The following is a 16,118-nucleotide window of genomic DNA, read 5'->3' on the forward strand; positions in this document are numbered from 1 at the left end:
TATTTTTCAAGCCTCGTTTGTATTAGTTTGTAAAAAATTGCCAATATGACATATAATTTTCCACTGTGCATCTGGCTAAAGGACGCAAATTTTATAAACCTCTCTGATTTACTGGAAATATTATACATAGTCGGTTCCATACACATGTGGCAACTATCCTGTAGCAGACAACTGGTGCCATTGTGTAAACCCCAAAGTAACCGGGGTAATCTTATATTAAGAAGTTACCAATCAGCAGTAATTATGACACAACACAGAGTATTTTATTCTAGACTGTGCTTTATTATTGGGCTAAGCTGAGACGCATCATTCATTTAGAATTACAAAAGAAGAGTCCAGGGGACCAGAGAATGGTGCAGTCTGGAGAGACGGGGGCGGGAGCCTAAAGCGCGCTGCCCATCAGAAGCTTGGCTCATCAGGAACCTGGCAAAGCTTAATATGCAACATTCATCACCCCCCTCCATATGTGCTGAAATTGGGAAATAGATTTCCAGAACACTTTGAAAACCACATGAAGTAAAATGTGATTCTAGCAACACTACTGAGCTTTAGAAATAAAAATCACTGATAACAGCACCGAAAAAAAAAAAACATGATAGGAACTCAAATTTCTTTTGGATAAAATAGTGCAGTTTTCATTGAATTTTGTTCTCGGTAGAACACGTGAGTTGAACAAGATCAGAGCTCTGTTGAACAAAATGAAGCACAATGAGGAGAATAGGAGGAAGGGAATACAGTTTTCAAAAGTTGTTTACAATAAACCAGACATTAGTTCATTAAATCGTAGCAGCAACTTATACTGACCTCATGGCGTCTCTTCTGATTGAACAGTTGATTTAAGATGTGTTTAACTAGGGATTACTATTTCCCCCACTTTGCTTAACGGTGGCATCTTATTTTGAAACGATCTTCTAGCAAAGCTTTTTCCTTTCTTTTTTTTTAAATGAACAGAACAGTATGCATTTATAATTACAAATATACATAAGGCTTTAGTGTTGTACTGCATTGTTGTGAGTAGTTTGCAAGCCACAGGAAAAATGTAGAAGCAGTCTTAGTAGTGGTTAAACTTCCAATACTTGAGTGGGAAGATGTGTCGCGATTCAAGGTAACGCTTTCAAGCAAACAGATCAGTGTCAGTAATGAGAGCTCAGATCTTGGCTCAAACAGCACAAATAAATAAACAAATAAATAAACAAACAACGAAATAAATAATTCAAATCTGTCTTTGACATCACTTGGTCAAAAGGAGCGTTTTTCTCCGTCATCAAAGAAGTGCTGAAGGCATGGTCCTGCAGACAGGAACAATGATCATCTGTGGACCACAACAGTGGCCCATGCATGTCATATAAAAACTATTTGGTCACGTACCAACTCATAAAAAAATAATGCCATGAAAGCATGCTTATCATCTCAGACATGACTTATAAATAAATATCTAAACAAACAGATAAATGAATAGAACCCATTAAAGTATTTCTTTTTTGTTTTTTTTTTATAAAATAGGTCAATGTGTGTCTAAGCTCTAACTGAGGTCAATGCTCTCCCTGACTGTATTCTGGATAAATGCCTTGGTCAGGTCCTACAGTTTGTACCGTATCCTAGCGACTATTTTTTTTTTGTACCTGGTTTTAATGAGCATTATCATGTTTTCATTCATATATTTTTTTTAAGTATTTAAATTACTTTATCCAGTCCTTGTAGATAGAAGTAAAAGTCCTATAAAATATGCAAACCTATGTACAGAGGAAAACAGAGCAAAAAAAGAAACAATTTACAGTATATTCATCAGTTTATGTATATATTTATATATATATATTTATATTCAAACTTCTGCTCTGTTTCTTGTTTTTGAACCACTAAACTTTGTTTTTCACTTTTCTCATGTAAACTTGCAGCTTAAAGTTGGAGCAAATGAAGATGAGGCGCTTGGCATTTGAGTTCTCGCACATCTTTCTGCGTCTGCTTACTTCGTTCGCCATGGAAAAAATGACTGATTGCTCAAACAAATCATACGAGAAGCACAGACTGTGATGGCAGGTTTTTTTTTCTTTCTAATTTTCTCAGAGCAGCGGGGCAGTCAAAAAAGGGCACACAGTGCAGCGATCAGGGACACCAGACATATGATATTTAGCCTCGGATGTTATTGTTAGACAGAGACAGGTCCGGTTGACGAGCTAGAAGTTTCGTACTAATCCACCAAAGTTAGTGGAAGAAAAAAAAAAGATCTCGATGGTCATCTGGTTTAACTGTATGCCACGCTCAGGAGATTGTTAAGTGGCACACGCACAAACAGAGGCATTCTGGGATGTGCACTGGTGTCTTTTAGACTCACTGGATTTGGAAGGTAAATGTTAAATTATTCAAACTGCTAAAAAGGTTAAACTGAGACACTGGGGAAATGGCATAATGAGCAGTTTATAGGAAAACTAGTAACAGCACCCAACAGGAAGCATTGTCTTCCAAAGTGTCATATAGCCTTATAAATATTCATATATATAAATATTCATTGAGTAATCTCCACCAGCTCAATATGTGTTGAATGCAGGGTCTAATAAATCCAAGTCTGTTGACCTTTTTCAGGTTTATAGTAGGTGTTTATACCATTTTTGTAGACTATTATGAGAAACTGTACGCTAAAGCAATATGAAACCAGCCTCGGTGATACAGCAGGTGTAATGGCTAAATGGCTTTTCACACTTATTGCTTCATTTTACAGTTTCATTAGAGTTTTTATCTTTATATATATATAATTGCATGAGGACTTAACGTAAGGCAATATAACAGTTTTCCAAAGGATATGCTTCATGTCAAGTATAAATCCTTTTTTTTTTTTCTGTTCAAGGGGAAGCCAGCTCTATAACATATTCATCAATATTACATCTCCTTCACAGCCATTAAAATCCTCCTGCTCGGTCCAGTAAGCTCAGTCGCATCCCTTATCAAGCCACATCGTGCCAATTCCAGCCCTGATTTTTACCCTTTATTACCTTCCAACTAGTGGAACTTAGTCTCAGGTGCCTTGCACACAACTTGGAAAGTTAGTGCCTGTGCTAACAGGTTACCTAATGCCCGCTTTTGTTTGAAGTTTGAAGTGGTATCGCATGAATCTACATTAGACCTAAATGCTTTCTTCCCCCCCCCAAAGACAATGATGGACCAACAGTGCTTGGACAATTTTTGTTATATTTGACATGCACTGAAGCTCTCTACGCAGCTGAAAAAATGATATGGATCAGGCTGTAGTTTTGACATCATAATAGCGCGCTGGCTACTTGCAGTAGTGTGTGTGTGTTCAGTGTTTTTTTTCTTTGTTTTCTGAGAGCACAGTGCTTGATGGCAGATTCTGCAGGTGACAAGGCACACCTTGACATGGTGACAGCCCATACGCTACATGCACTTTACTGAATGCAAAAGAGAGCAAGGGTTGTGAGACATTTTCATTTTGGTTCAAGTTTCAAAGAGAAGTTTGTGTGTGTATGCATGTGTGCACGCATGTGTGTGTGTATGTGTGTGTAAGCTCAAAAGATATGTTTGGAATAGAGTCGAAGATAATTGTCCTTTTCCTCTAAAATCATCTAGCCTGATTCTCTTAAAGCCTGCTACTGAGATTGGCTTTTTGCATTTTCAGATAATATGTACACCATATGTGTTTCATCACACATGAATCTTTTTAGCAATATATTGTGTGTCAGCATATAGGTAATCAGAGAAAGGAATGCCTGCAGTTTTGGGAGCTGCCAGATTTGCGATTCTTCCCAAGCAGAGCAATGCTTCAAACTCCAGCTAAAATCTACAAAAAAATTACAGCTCAACATAGTCAGTAGCCGTTCTATATACAGACACACATATATAAAATATGTGCATATAAATACATATATTTGTGATTAATATCTATTTATCCATATATACTGTATATATGAATACATTTGCTTGAATGCCTGTTATACATATATATGTACTGCAAATATAAACAAGTTCATATATTTCAAACATTTCTGATGTTATTCTATCTATGAGGTTAGGATGTCAAGTTAAAAAAGATAAGGCTGTGATACGGAGCAGCCCCTCCCATGCACTCGCCATCCCTCCCGAGACAAAATGAGAAGAGAAAAAAATAAACATTTTGAGTAATTGTAAACTAGCGAAGTGAGAGACCCCATTTGGTCATCTGAAATAGTTTTGCCTGTATTCAAAAAGCATATCAGCAATATATATGTATATATACATGTGTTGTATATATTCGTAATGTACACTTCTTTTAAGTGCAACTCCCCAGCCAGTTAACGCTGGCTGACAGAGATGCAGTGGTCCGAGTATATTAGAGCTACAAGTCCTCAGCAATAAAAATGTTTGGTCTTTTGGTCCCTAAAACAACTAAGGAATGATGGATAAGACTCCCTGGAGACTGTTGCTATGGCGCTCCTCGGCAACGGTATCCCCTGGAAACGGACAGGCACTCCGAGCTAAAGATGGCCATCCCAAATCGAAGCCAATCTGTGTCCTGAAAATATCACATTCCTACTTAAGTTCTCTCTCAGAGAATTTGTCCCTTCTTGTTTCAAATCTTAAAAATTGGTCTTCAAAAATCAATTGCTCCACACCATCTTAATGAAAGATCTCCTACGGCAATCCGCTATTATGTTTTTTGTGTGTTTTTTTTGTGGTTGGTTTTTTTTTTTGTTATTTTTATATTTTTTTTCAAAGTTTTGTTCTTGTTGGACTTTTGACATCCATATTCCTTTCAAGAGTTCAGCGGGGTTGGTCATTGTAAGGAGGTTTGATGTAGTTTCTTTTACTTTTTTCTTCTCCTTTCTTTGTTCAAGTAAAAGTTTTTGTGGTCCAGAAAAGGTAGCTGTCATTCAAGCAGGGTTTTGTGGGGAAAGAAGTGTGTATATGTGTGCAGAAGAGGGGAAAAAAAGTCCTGGGGCTAACCAGGCTGGTACAAATTCACTCTGAGTTCCAAAGTTTTAGTACATCCAAAAAGGAGGTGTCCTTGACTCGGTCATCACTCTCTCTCTCTCTCCTCTGTTTTCTGAAGCAGCCTCAGTGGTCCAGATGTTGAGTTTGCACTCAGTGGCGGGTAGCAAATAATCAACAGCTCAACAAAACCTGAAAAGCACAGAAGAAAAAGGGACCGTTTGAGTATAGGAACGTGTGGAGAAACAACACAAGGTTTCACGTTTTGCACCTCCATGCATTGATGCTTGCACTTTTCCACAGGAAAGCCACTGGCTCGAGCTTTTCTGCAGATCGCTTAGGTTCCTAGAAGTATCCCACGAAAACTGCACTTTGATACTGGCAGCTGTGTGGTTTGAATGTGTGGTAGCTTTGCGGTTCATTTGTGCACTTGCTTGAATCTGATTTAGATAATTGAACGAGACAGCTAGGTTGCTTGCGGCTGAACTTTCATTGCGTTAAACATTTCTACATTACACTGGAAAACACAAGAAAAATGACGGGGAGATATTTGCTTTGATTTTTTTATTTATTTTTCTTTGGAAGCAGTGACGTCACCAGTTTTGTGTGTTCCTTCACTGTTGATTCTTGCTGTATTTACATGCAGATGGAGCGGTGCAGAATACTTAACAGGACACCTGCCTCTCTAAAGCGTCTTAGCCAGCACTAAGACTCTAAGTCCTGGTGTGGATAAACAAAGATCATTTTGAAAACAAATCAGTGCTCATCCTGCAGTGAATTAATCTGGCTTCCTGGCAGCAGCGATGAAACAAATTTTTCGTTTCTATTAAAAAACAAACTGTTCAATTCTGTTTTTGAAATGGTGAAGGGATTCTAATCGAGACACACCTTACCGTGTCATTAGATGTTAAGTAAGAGTACTCTGGCTTGCTGTTGTGCCAACAGTGTGTTGTTATTCTATTTTCTTCTATTTTTATTTTTTATATGATAATAACAATAGTAAAGCTGGTGATGCAAGTCCAAAAGCAGCTCGCTAATCAGTTGAGATCGTAATGACGCTCTGGGAAAAAAGAAACCGAAATCAGAAGATGTTTTCTCCAACATTCAGTAAAAAAAAAAAATCCTTTTACATATCAAAAGGAGTGGCGGCACACATTTGATGACAAATTCATATGAGATTGCTCTTCCACCTGCAGTGATTTGCCTCAGGACACTGTCTGGTATGGTTCAGTTAGTTTGTGAGTGGGTGATAAGTTGCCCTTGAATGAAGTCATCAGTAGTGAATGAACGACACAGCCTAAACTCTCCATCACACAGATGAAGGGAGGAGACAAAGAGGAACAGCACAATTACCTGCCTGAGGGGTAATAAATGCCTCTCCCTTGGAAGCACTTTCTTCCCTGTGCAACATGCTGAACCATTTACCAATTATCTTTTACCTACGGGGTAACATACAGGGTCACTTACTGTAAAGTCGTTCTGCAAATAGAGGAGGCTACTCAAGTAAGTGCTTCTGCTATTTTTTCTGTTTTTGGCCAGTCTGGAAACTGACATCAAAACAAGGTTTTACTTTAAGTATAGATAGACGCGTGTTATGGTGCATAATTACATTTAACATCTTATATTCTCAATATGTTTTAACTAGTCTGCTTTGTCCCCTGTGTGTGTGGGATATTTCCATTAGTGCTGTGCATCACAGCGATCTTGTTTTCAGCGAACGATGCACGGAGAGAACAGTGTTTTCCGCCGAAGAAGGCGATGTGAGCGACACTTGTTTGCCCGAGAACACACGGCGCTCTGGCGAGAGCGAACAGGTGTTGTGAAGTGTGTGTGCTGCACGTGAGGCACTGTAACACCGCTGTCAGCAGGTTAAACCTGCAGGAGTTTTAGACAATGCAGTCGCTGCAATGTCACGTTTCACTCTCAGCTTGTCTTGGGAAATATCTGCATGTGACTAATGATAACAACAACAAAAAAAAAATCATTATTGTCATCTTCAATAAAGGGTAAGACAACAGCTGCAAAATTTCCTCTTGTTCTTTAGCAGGAAAAACGATTTACTCATTTCACTGTTCAATGAAAACATGAGCATGCTCAGTGAGTACCATTTTTTAAAGGGCTTTCATGCACAACAGTGAACACTATTGGGGATTTTAAAAAAGAGTTTCTCAACAAGGCTGAATCAGAGAATCACAAGACACTGAAAAAAGCTGAAAACCAGTTGATGTCACTGCATTAAAAGCATTTTGTGTAGTGGAAATCATTACTAGTGTCAATGCATACCAGTGCATCATCCCCAAAAATGTTTTGAGTATCATGTAAAGATAAAAACAAACCAACCATTTTTAACATGAAGAGGAATAGCTCTGAATCAAACTCTCTAATCTCCCTGCATGGATGCTGCATTCTCTGAGGTAAATAGTAGAAGTGTAAAAGCATCTCAGATGGTATAGGTTTGTAAACGCTGTTGTACATGACATGGATAACTTGAACATCTGAGACTCGGTGATAGTGAACGTTACAAACAGGTTTTGACGCAACATATGCTGCCATTCAATTGTCTTTTTGAGATAAGGCCTTGTTTACATCCTCACTAAACCCCATTCTGCGGGTATTACAACAGCGTTGCTTCATATTAAGAGCAGCTATAACTACCTGTATACAGTCTAGACCTGTCAGTTCTTGGAATATTTTTTTTTCAAAAATTTATGAAACAAAAGACAGCGAATTGTTGAGCAGAAAATCCTTTAACAAGGAAGACTGGGGAAGATTTTGCTCTCTATAGGAGAACATTTGGTCTCATTGGTTCCCAAACACTTACAGAGTGCTGTTAAAAGAAGAGGTGATGCAATGCAGTGGTAAACATACCCTGCTTCTAACTGTTTTTTTGTGTGTTGCTGGCATCAAATTCAACACGAGCTCATTTTTTTTTTTAAACAAAATGTTTCAACTTTAATATCTCATAGGCTCTCTTTATACAATTTTTAATTAAATGTATTGGTTACATTATTTTTATTTATTTATTTATTTTTGGAAAAAGGTTTGTATTCATGATCCTGCGAAGATTGTGGGAAACAAAAAAACATCAGGCAATGACGACACCTGGTTTGGTTTGGTGAGTGTTTGCCAGTATAAAATGCAATAGCTGTGAATGCGCTCAAGAAACCACCTGTGAAACTAAACTGACAACAGGTGTTCATCAAGGAGTCAACACTGATGCCTAACCTGTCTTTCCCTGTGTTCGACAGCTGCCCCGGCCGCCAGGGTGGCGGTGGCTGGCTGGGGCGCGGGCTAGTAGGGACGGTTGGCATCCTTTGGCCTCTTCAGTTGCACCTTGAGTCTTTTCATGCCGATCTGGAAGCCATTCATTGACTGGATGGCAGCTTGGGCACTACCTGGGTTGTCGAAACTTACAAACCCTGGGGGAAAGGCCAAAAGAGAGGGAGAGGCAAAGAGAGAAAGGAGGAGATATTGTTAGATGAAGAAGCAAGGGCAGTTTGGGGCACTAAAAACATGGAAAGTGAAGATGAGTTCATTAAGATCCAATAGTCATTTACAGGTGTGTATGATATGAAAACTGGAACGATAATGAAATCCTTTAATCTGCACATAAAACTAAAAAACAGTTACCATTCACGAAACAACTAGTTGTAAGCGTAAATCTAACGTAGCGTGATTATAAAAAAAAAAGCACATTAAACTAACATCACACAGATGTGTAATAGTATGACAACAACAGGATTACAGGATAATGGGGTTTTATAACTAAAACATCAATATGGTTGTGCAACATTTCAGTTTTGCTTTTTAACTTCCACTGTGATGGGGGGGAGCGTCAAATAACAAATTAAAACCCGCATCACAAAAACGCCAACATGAATTGAGGAAATACATTAATGCAGCGTATTAGTGAGCAAAAGCTAATTTGCAAATGGGTTGCACCTGATGGACTCTCCATAAAACATTCTCCACAATCCATTTATAATTTGCCACATAATTATGCGTTCGACTACGCTGCGCTGTCAGCAGCATGACGTGAGATGGCAGTTCTCTGTCTTTGCACGGCGGACTAAATGTGGGATTCTGAAGTTATATTCTTGGCATGCATTGCTTTTTTTGTTTTTAGCTGAAAGCAAGCTATAGTCAGGGGCATGCAACTGAAAAACCTGCATTTGTATTATACGAAATGTCACGAAGAGCACAGTCGTAATCGAAAGATAAAACGGGCCACTGAGTTCTCAGATCTCAGCTGTCTGTAATGCTTGGAAAAGGGAAAAAAAATTCCACTCTTTCTTATTAGTAACAGCACACCTGCAGAGAAACGATCTGCTCTTTTGTTCATCTTTTTAAAGGGAGAGGTGTCGAGAGGTTTGGGGGTGGGGAAGTCGTGGGGGTGGGAAGGGAGTATTGACTGCAGTGCAAAAAAAGGGTGATTAGGAAAAAAAAAAGAAGAATAATCAGGAATAAATAACCAATAATCGTTTGGTTTTGTTCATTTTTACCCACCAAAGCATTTACTTTGGTTTGTCGCCCGATCCACAAACACTTTGGAGGAGATGACATTACCGAATGGCAGGAACATCTGCATCAGCTCTCCATCTCCAAACTCCTGAGGGAGGTGGTAGATGAACAGGTTGCAGCCTTCCGGTCCTGAGTGGAAAGAAACAGAGAAAGGCGAGAAAAGAGAGGGGGAGGGAGAGAGAGATAAAAAGGCAAAGGTCAGAGAAAAGGGTCAAGGAAAGAGACGGGGAGTAAGAATGGGAAAGGCAGACCACGAGAGGAGAAAACTCTGTGATGACAGTAAGAAATTATTTAAAGTGTAAAGTAAAAGATAAAGAGGGTAGAAGAGCACATTGTTAGTCAAAGTTGGCTAAAAGGCAGTGAAAGTCAGTTGCCTCTGACAGCTTCTTATAAATGATGTATAAGTTCAATTTTCTTCCAAAAATAGAATAATGTTGGTTATTTTAGAAAAGACCTAAATTTTTTCTAACATAAGCTCTCACAGAAACCAATCAGGATGAACATTTCAACATTTGATTGCGTAATTTAATCAGTTTTCTTTGTTTTCTAGCTGTGTCGGTCCGATGTGGTTGTTTTGACTAAACTATAATTTAAAATGCGTCAGAGTGAAAAACACAAAATAAATGTTCCAGTTTTCTGCATCAGACCATCTTTATGTCCAGTTTCACACAAGTACGACACCAGTCTCATACTGATATTTGTCCGATATGTCCTTGCGAGTCTAACTGCAAGGTAGACCCTGCAAGAACACCCAGACTAACAGTGAGGGATCGTCATCTGAGTACAAGGCTTATAAACACTAAAATATTTTTTAAATTCCTTAAATGTGTTTCTTAATATTTGCCTATTAAGTTTAAGGTTCCAGAGTTGCAAAAATGAAACACGAATAAAACCCATAAAAAGTGTAGAGCAGTTTTCTCCAAGGCTTCAGTCACAGTTGAATGGTAACCTTAAGTTGTCAGGAGATTGCTGAATGTTAAGTATAATGAAAACTAACAACCTTCATACTGATAATTTTATGGTACCCCTTACTATATGACTCCCAAATGCTTAAAATATAGCCTCTGGGTTGCCACAGCTGTGAAATCATCTGCAATTTTTATCTTAACTTCCACAAGAGGGCAGTAAGGTCCCAGGCATGGGTGTTGAGCTTGGCGGTCATTCGGTTCATGAGAAGGCTTATAGCTGAGTTTGAGATGCTCAGTAATATTCTTCTTTTTCTTTTTCTTTGACTCATTCTCCACTCTGCCCTCTGTTTTTTTTATATTACTGAACCAAAAAGCACCAATAATAAAAAAGCTGTTTTGTATCATGTAAAAAACCCCTGAAACACTGCAGAATATTTTTACTTTACATAAAAACTGACTGGCAACATTTCAAATCACCCCAAAACACGGTACACATTTCAAACGCCTGTACATTTTTCGAATGTGTGTATGTAAAATTAGATGAAGAACAAAAGTAAGCGTGAGTTATTGTTCGCCAGCGTGTATGAGTATTTCAGGAACGTGCCGTGCGTGAGCGTTACCTTCTCGCTGCTGCTGTGGAATGATAGGTGGAGGGTGGGGGAAGGCTTGGCTGATCTGGCCGTATGCAGCGGGGTAGGCTGCTGACACACACAAACACACACCGCGGATCAGATAACAGTCATGACGAGAGCGCACACTCGGATACATACAAACAATGTGATATATGCAGGGGCACAGCGGACAGTCGATCAGATAACACACAATAGAGTCTAACGTGTTGCACAGCCGACGCGGTGCAGAGAACAAACTGATGGAGTGAGACTGAAACACTTAATGTTACAATATCAAAATTCAAATTTTGAACAAAGGTATGCTTATCCTGTTTTCCGTAATCTCGCCCTCCTTCCTACTGCACACACACACACACACATACATATGCAGACACACATATCATCGGTGCAGTGAGAGTGACAGACAGACCTGCATACTGCTGGACTCCTGTGTAAGCCTGCTGGAGAGGATCAGCTGCAGTGGGACTTTGAGCTGCTTCAACAGAGACACAGAGAAGAGAAGAAAAAAGAGGAGGAGAAGGAGGAGGTGGTGGTGGGGGAGCGAGACAGAGGGAGAATGTAGATGGAGGAGAGGGCACGGAGGAAGGAGAGAGTAATATATAGCAGGGATGAGAGGGAGGAGGGCGATGGAGAGAAGAAAAAGCAGAAAGGTTAGAGAGCCGAACAGCGTGGAGTCAACTCACTTCGCTCCGGTGTGTGAGGAACTGAATTCTGAACCTCTCCCTTCTCTTTTTCCAGACCCTTATACTTAAAAGTTTCCCCCAAAGCATTTCAAAAGTTTCCTTCTTCTTCTTTTTTTAAGAAAAGCAGAAAAGCAAAACTTTGACAAACCACAGTTAAGACCAAAACACACACACACACACACACAAAACAAAAAAAGAAAACAACCAACAACACATGGCTCCACTGTCACCACAACAAAAGAAAAAAACATGTACCTAAACTTGTGCCTATCACAGAAAACCTAAAAAAAACAAGAAACACATTTATTTTTCACATGTACAACAACAGGACGAGCACAACGCACGTAACAGTGGATACGCCTGCTGCTTTCACTTCACATGTTCACAGATCTACAGCAAGCTCTCCCTACATCTGAACTACCGCCGGCACTGTGCCGCACCTTAATGCTACACACCCGTGCGTACAACGCATGCACAATAAACACACCACTGAGAAAACACACACACACACATATACACACACACTGATAAACATATACACACTGATAACTCCAGTATCCTTTAAAACCAAAGTAACACCGAGCACGCTGTGGACTAACAGTAACACTGGAAAAACAGCCACAGATAGCCAGAAGAAAAGAAGAAGAGTTATGGGCTCAAAGAACCTTAAAAAAACATAAAACAGGTGAAATCCTGTTCAAAAATAATTCAGCTGTCTGTGGTATTATCATCCTTTGTAACGCTGTGATACATTTTGCCAGGGGAATTGCAAGTTTGTGAATGAAGCAGCCACAGGGATAGGTTTATTCTAACAAGGTGATTTGTATTTGTATACACTGCAAAGAACTTTTCTTTATGACAGTGTCTGGAAACCTAAGAAGTCAGAGTCTTTTTCAGAGCAGAAAATATTTCAGATATTTGAAGCAATATAAAGCTTTACTGTTCACTCAGAAACTTGAATTGTCCCTCTTTCTTTCCTTCTTTCTTTCTTTCTTTCTTTCCTTCTTTTTAAAATGTTTTAAATTAAAAAAGAAAAGAAGTTTGGTCCCAAATGGCTTTGAAATAATATCATCCTGACCCTGAGCTCAGAAAGAAAAGGGATGAGGGATGAGGGTGGGAGGGAAAGAGCGCTACCTTCGGAGAGAGATGAGAGGAAGCAGCCACCCTGAACCCCAAAACAACTCCGCGGAGCCACGCCCAAGCCGTTTTTCTCTGAGTCCTCTCTAAAAACCACCTCCTGCAACACTGGGGAGACAAGACAACCAAACACATCCAATAAGGTACTAACCACAGCTCATGACACAAGCGCATAGTTAGACTCCGGCAGCCCGAACGCCTTTGCCAAACGATAATCGCCTCGACTTGCTCGCTTTCTGTGGACTGCATTCGTCTGGCCTCACCCCCCATGAACATGCTTAAAGGCTATTCTAGTGTGTAAGCCAACATCATGCACGCTTTTCCTGTTGATGGTTGCTTTATAGTGGACGTGTGTCTAGATTGAAAAAAATCATACTTTAACATTTGAATTTGTGTGTGTGTGTGTGTGTGTGTGCGTTTGCCTCTGAGATGATCATATTTACCAGGATAATGGTGTATCCCGTTGGTAAAAACTGCTTCTGCGGGGGGCTGTCCATTTGCCTGCGGGGGCGGCATGCCAGTAAAACCATTTACACTAATTGGAGATGGGATGCTGGTCACTGTGGGGGCGCTGATGCCTGGTGGAGTACTGCCACCTGCAGCCATGGGGCAGACAGACAGAGACAGAGAGAAACAATGCATTTTTTCCCCCCGAGGACATTATGGAGAAGTTTTACTTTGACTGGCCACCTAGTAACTCTTGCAAATGTCAGGAGGGCCGGTCCAGTGAGCCGGTGAAGACACTAAATGTCAGGGCTGATTTCTTGTCCAAGTATGGCCCTTACAGTGACACAACAGCCATTAGATGTGACTCTCAGATGTGTTTTTTGAGACTAGTGAATACTGTGTTGATATCAAATGATTGCTAATTATGTGTTCCCAGAATGATCTTCTTTTACATTCCTTGGGTGTATCCAGAAACATGCATTTTCTTCCTTTCTGCTGTATCTTATTTCCACTGCAGTCTTAGAGTCGGGTCTTAAAAGAATAAACTATTTTTAGTCATTAATATTACACTTTATTAAACAGCTGCTGCTGCTGTTTTCAAAAGGATCTCATACTTATATTCGATTTCGAGCCTTCGATTTAGACGGCATGATGGAAGCGAATAAACAAAAAAAAATCCTTTTCTCCAGACTGTTGTCTCATGCAGTGCATATATATTATGTTGTAGGGCCATGTTAACACTTGTAACACTTCAGTCAGGAAATCTTTACAAACTGAAAAACCTCAGTGCCAATTTATGAAGTAACACGAGGAAGCAGTCCTCAGTGGTCACCGTCCTAACTAGAGGATGGCAAAAGTGCAACCTCTGTTTTTTCTTCTTTCCCCAGAGAGGGTTTTGTATTTTTTGTAAACAGCCAAACACTAAACTGACAACTATACATTTTTTCCTCACCCTTTTTCATTTCTCCTATATACATTGATAATAATTTCCAAATATTTGTTTAGTAATACACTGTAATATATTCTAAATACACTCTTTTTTTTTCAGGTCTTTTATTTCCAACCAACATTTGAGAAGAATGTTTTTTGTCTTACAAACATCAAAGCAGATGTTTAAACTAAAGAATCAACCTGATGTATTTCTTTGATGGATATGGTTATTCAATTTTATTGATTTATTTTATGCTGTACATACTTAACCTTAAGATGACCTTTATGACCTGTAAAGTCAAAGTCTCATGTGCACAGATGGAAGGTTTAGGATTTCAGATTCAGGTTCTTGGCTTCCAGTGACACCAGATTGTCTGCTGTCAGCTCCCCTCGGGAACATTAATGCTACCTTGTGCTCATGTATAGTTATGTATAGAGATATAATCCACAATGCATGCACTGTGGTAGATGCACTTTCTGAAAAAACTCTGATAGGTACTTTAACAATTGACCTTAAACCAGTTACCTGACGTGGGAGTCAGCGGTGCTCCGGGGAGGCCATTGATGGTGGCCATGTGCTGCATCTGGGCAGCAGCAAAGGCTGCCATTGGACTGAGGTAGCCTCCTTGGCCTACAGATGCCATCAGTGCTGCTTGCTGCTGCACCTTCAGGTGGTGAAGAAGAAGGGATTATAAGCAGAGCAGAAAGTAATAAAAGTAAAGACCTGTGAGTCTGAGTTAAGCAAAGCAAACAAGACAGAAAAAAGCATACGAAGTAGAGCTATAGCAGAAATGCTGCTATAGAGATGGGAAACAGCATATTAAGAGGTGAAAACCATGTATTAAACTTTATAGAACGTCTATCCTTTAATTATGTTTTTTTAAAAAAATTAACATTTGACTTGATGACTACTGCTTCTTCTTTTGCCTTTTCAAATTTAAATTTGAGCTAAGCTTGAGCGCTCTGTTTAATCGCTGCGGCTCACTGAATAAATAACTGTGGATAAAAAAAGGAGTTCTGTGGGGCGTCTTGCCTGAGCGTAGGCTCCATAGGCTCCAAACTGCAGGGCCATAGGGTTGAAGATGCCCATCTGACCAGCCATCTGCTGCATGCGGCGTATGGTGCGCTCCTTATCCGTGTCGGCGAACTTTACCACCAGACTGGATGAGGCACCCTGCGCACCCACCCATCCACCCACACACACACACACACACACACACCAGGAAGTACATGTTAATGTGGTTCGATAGACGTCTGACATAAGCTTGCATAAGCACACATACACACATACACACATACTGTTTTAAATCTCCGGCCAAGGCAATGGCCCCCAGAGCTTTAACTGGTGCCCATTTTCCCCAAAAAGTCCTGATGGGTTATATCTAAAAGGGACATTCCATGTTAAGTCAACCTTACATTCTCATGTAATTTTTTTTTAAAATTTTCATAATTTCCTGTTGCGAGGCTTCCATTATGAATATATTTCAATTATTAGAGCAATTTAAATATTTATGAAAAAAGTGCCACTTTTAAGGAAAGGCAAAATTTTACTTTTTTGCCTAAATCATAAATCACAAGTTGAGTGGTTTCACAAAGCTGCTTAGTAATACTCTATCTCCACCATTGTGCTTGTGGGAACAGCTGGATACTTTGTGTGGAATCTGCCAGATTTGGGAGTATTCTATGGGATTTTTGTCAGATACAGCAACAAACACAAAACAACAAAAAAGCAAAACATCAACACAGATCTTGACTATTTTCCCCTGAAACCTGTAAAGAAATATTACCAGTACTGAATACATACATCTACATGTACTAGTGAACACATTGCTATGCACTTTGAATTTGGCTCATGTAAACAAATTCTTTTTCATAGCTCTTAGTTTTGACTGTCCTATCCAACAAACATTTTCATCAGTGGTAGGCAATGTGAGCTCACTCTC

At 39.6% G+C, this 16,118-nt stretch overlaps 1 protein-coding gene across 9 annotated transcripts in view; it reads right to left on the reverse strand.

Moving 5' to 3' along the window:
* Positions 1-279: 279 nt before the first annotated feature.
* Positions 280-16,118, reverse strand: part of celf4 (CUGBP, Elav-like family member 4) — a 93,781-nt gene continuing 77,942 nt past the window's right edge. For 2 of the 9 annotated variants that reach the window (XM_039612837.1, XM_039612836.1), the window contains exons 6-14: positions 15,209-15,349; positions 14,702-14,840; positions 13,242-13,394; positions 12,796-12,906; positions 11,388-11,450; positions 10,967-11,047; positions 9,424-9,567; positions 8,143-8,336; positions 280-5,109 (exon numbers count right to left, since the gene is read on the reverse strand). In XM_039612837.1, the coding sequence (XP_039468771.1) occupies positions 8,209-8,336; positions 9,424-9,567; positions 10,967-11,047; positions 11,388-11,450; positions 12,796-12,906; positions 13,242-13,394; positions 14,702-14,840; positions 15,209-15,349 (960 nt within the window). In that variant the 3' untranslated portion in view covers positions 280-5,109; positions 8,143-8,208. The remainder of the gene's footprint in view (positions 5,110-8,142; positions 8,337-9,423; positions 9,568-10,966; positions 11,048-11,387; positions 11,451-12,795; positions 12,907-13,241; positions 13,395-14,701; positions 14,841-15,208; positions 15,350-16,118) is intronic. The other 7 variants (XM_039612843.1, XM_039612841.1, XM_039612842.1 and 4 more) reach the window with 5 other exon arrangements.

This window comes from Oreochromis aureus, linkage group 5, assembly GCF_013358895.1.
Source record: "Oreochromis aureus strain Israel breed Guangdong linkage group 5, ZZ_aureus, whole genome shotgun sequence".
NCBI classification, from domain to species: domain Eukaryota; kingdom Metazoa; phylum Chordata; class Actinopteri; order Cichliformes; family Cichlidae; genus Oreochromis; species Oreochromis aureus.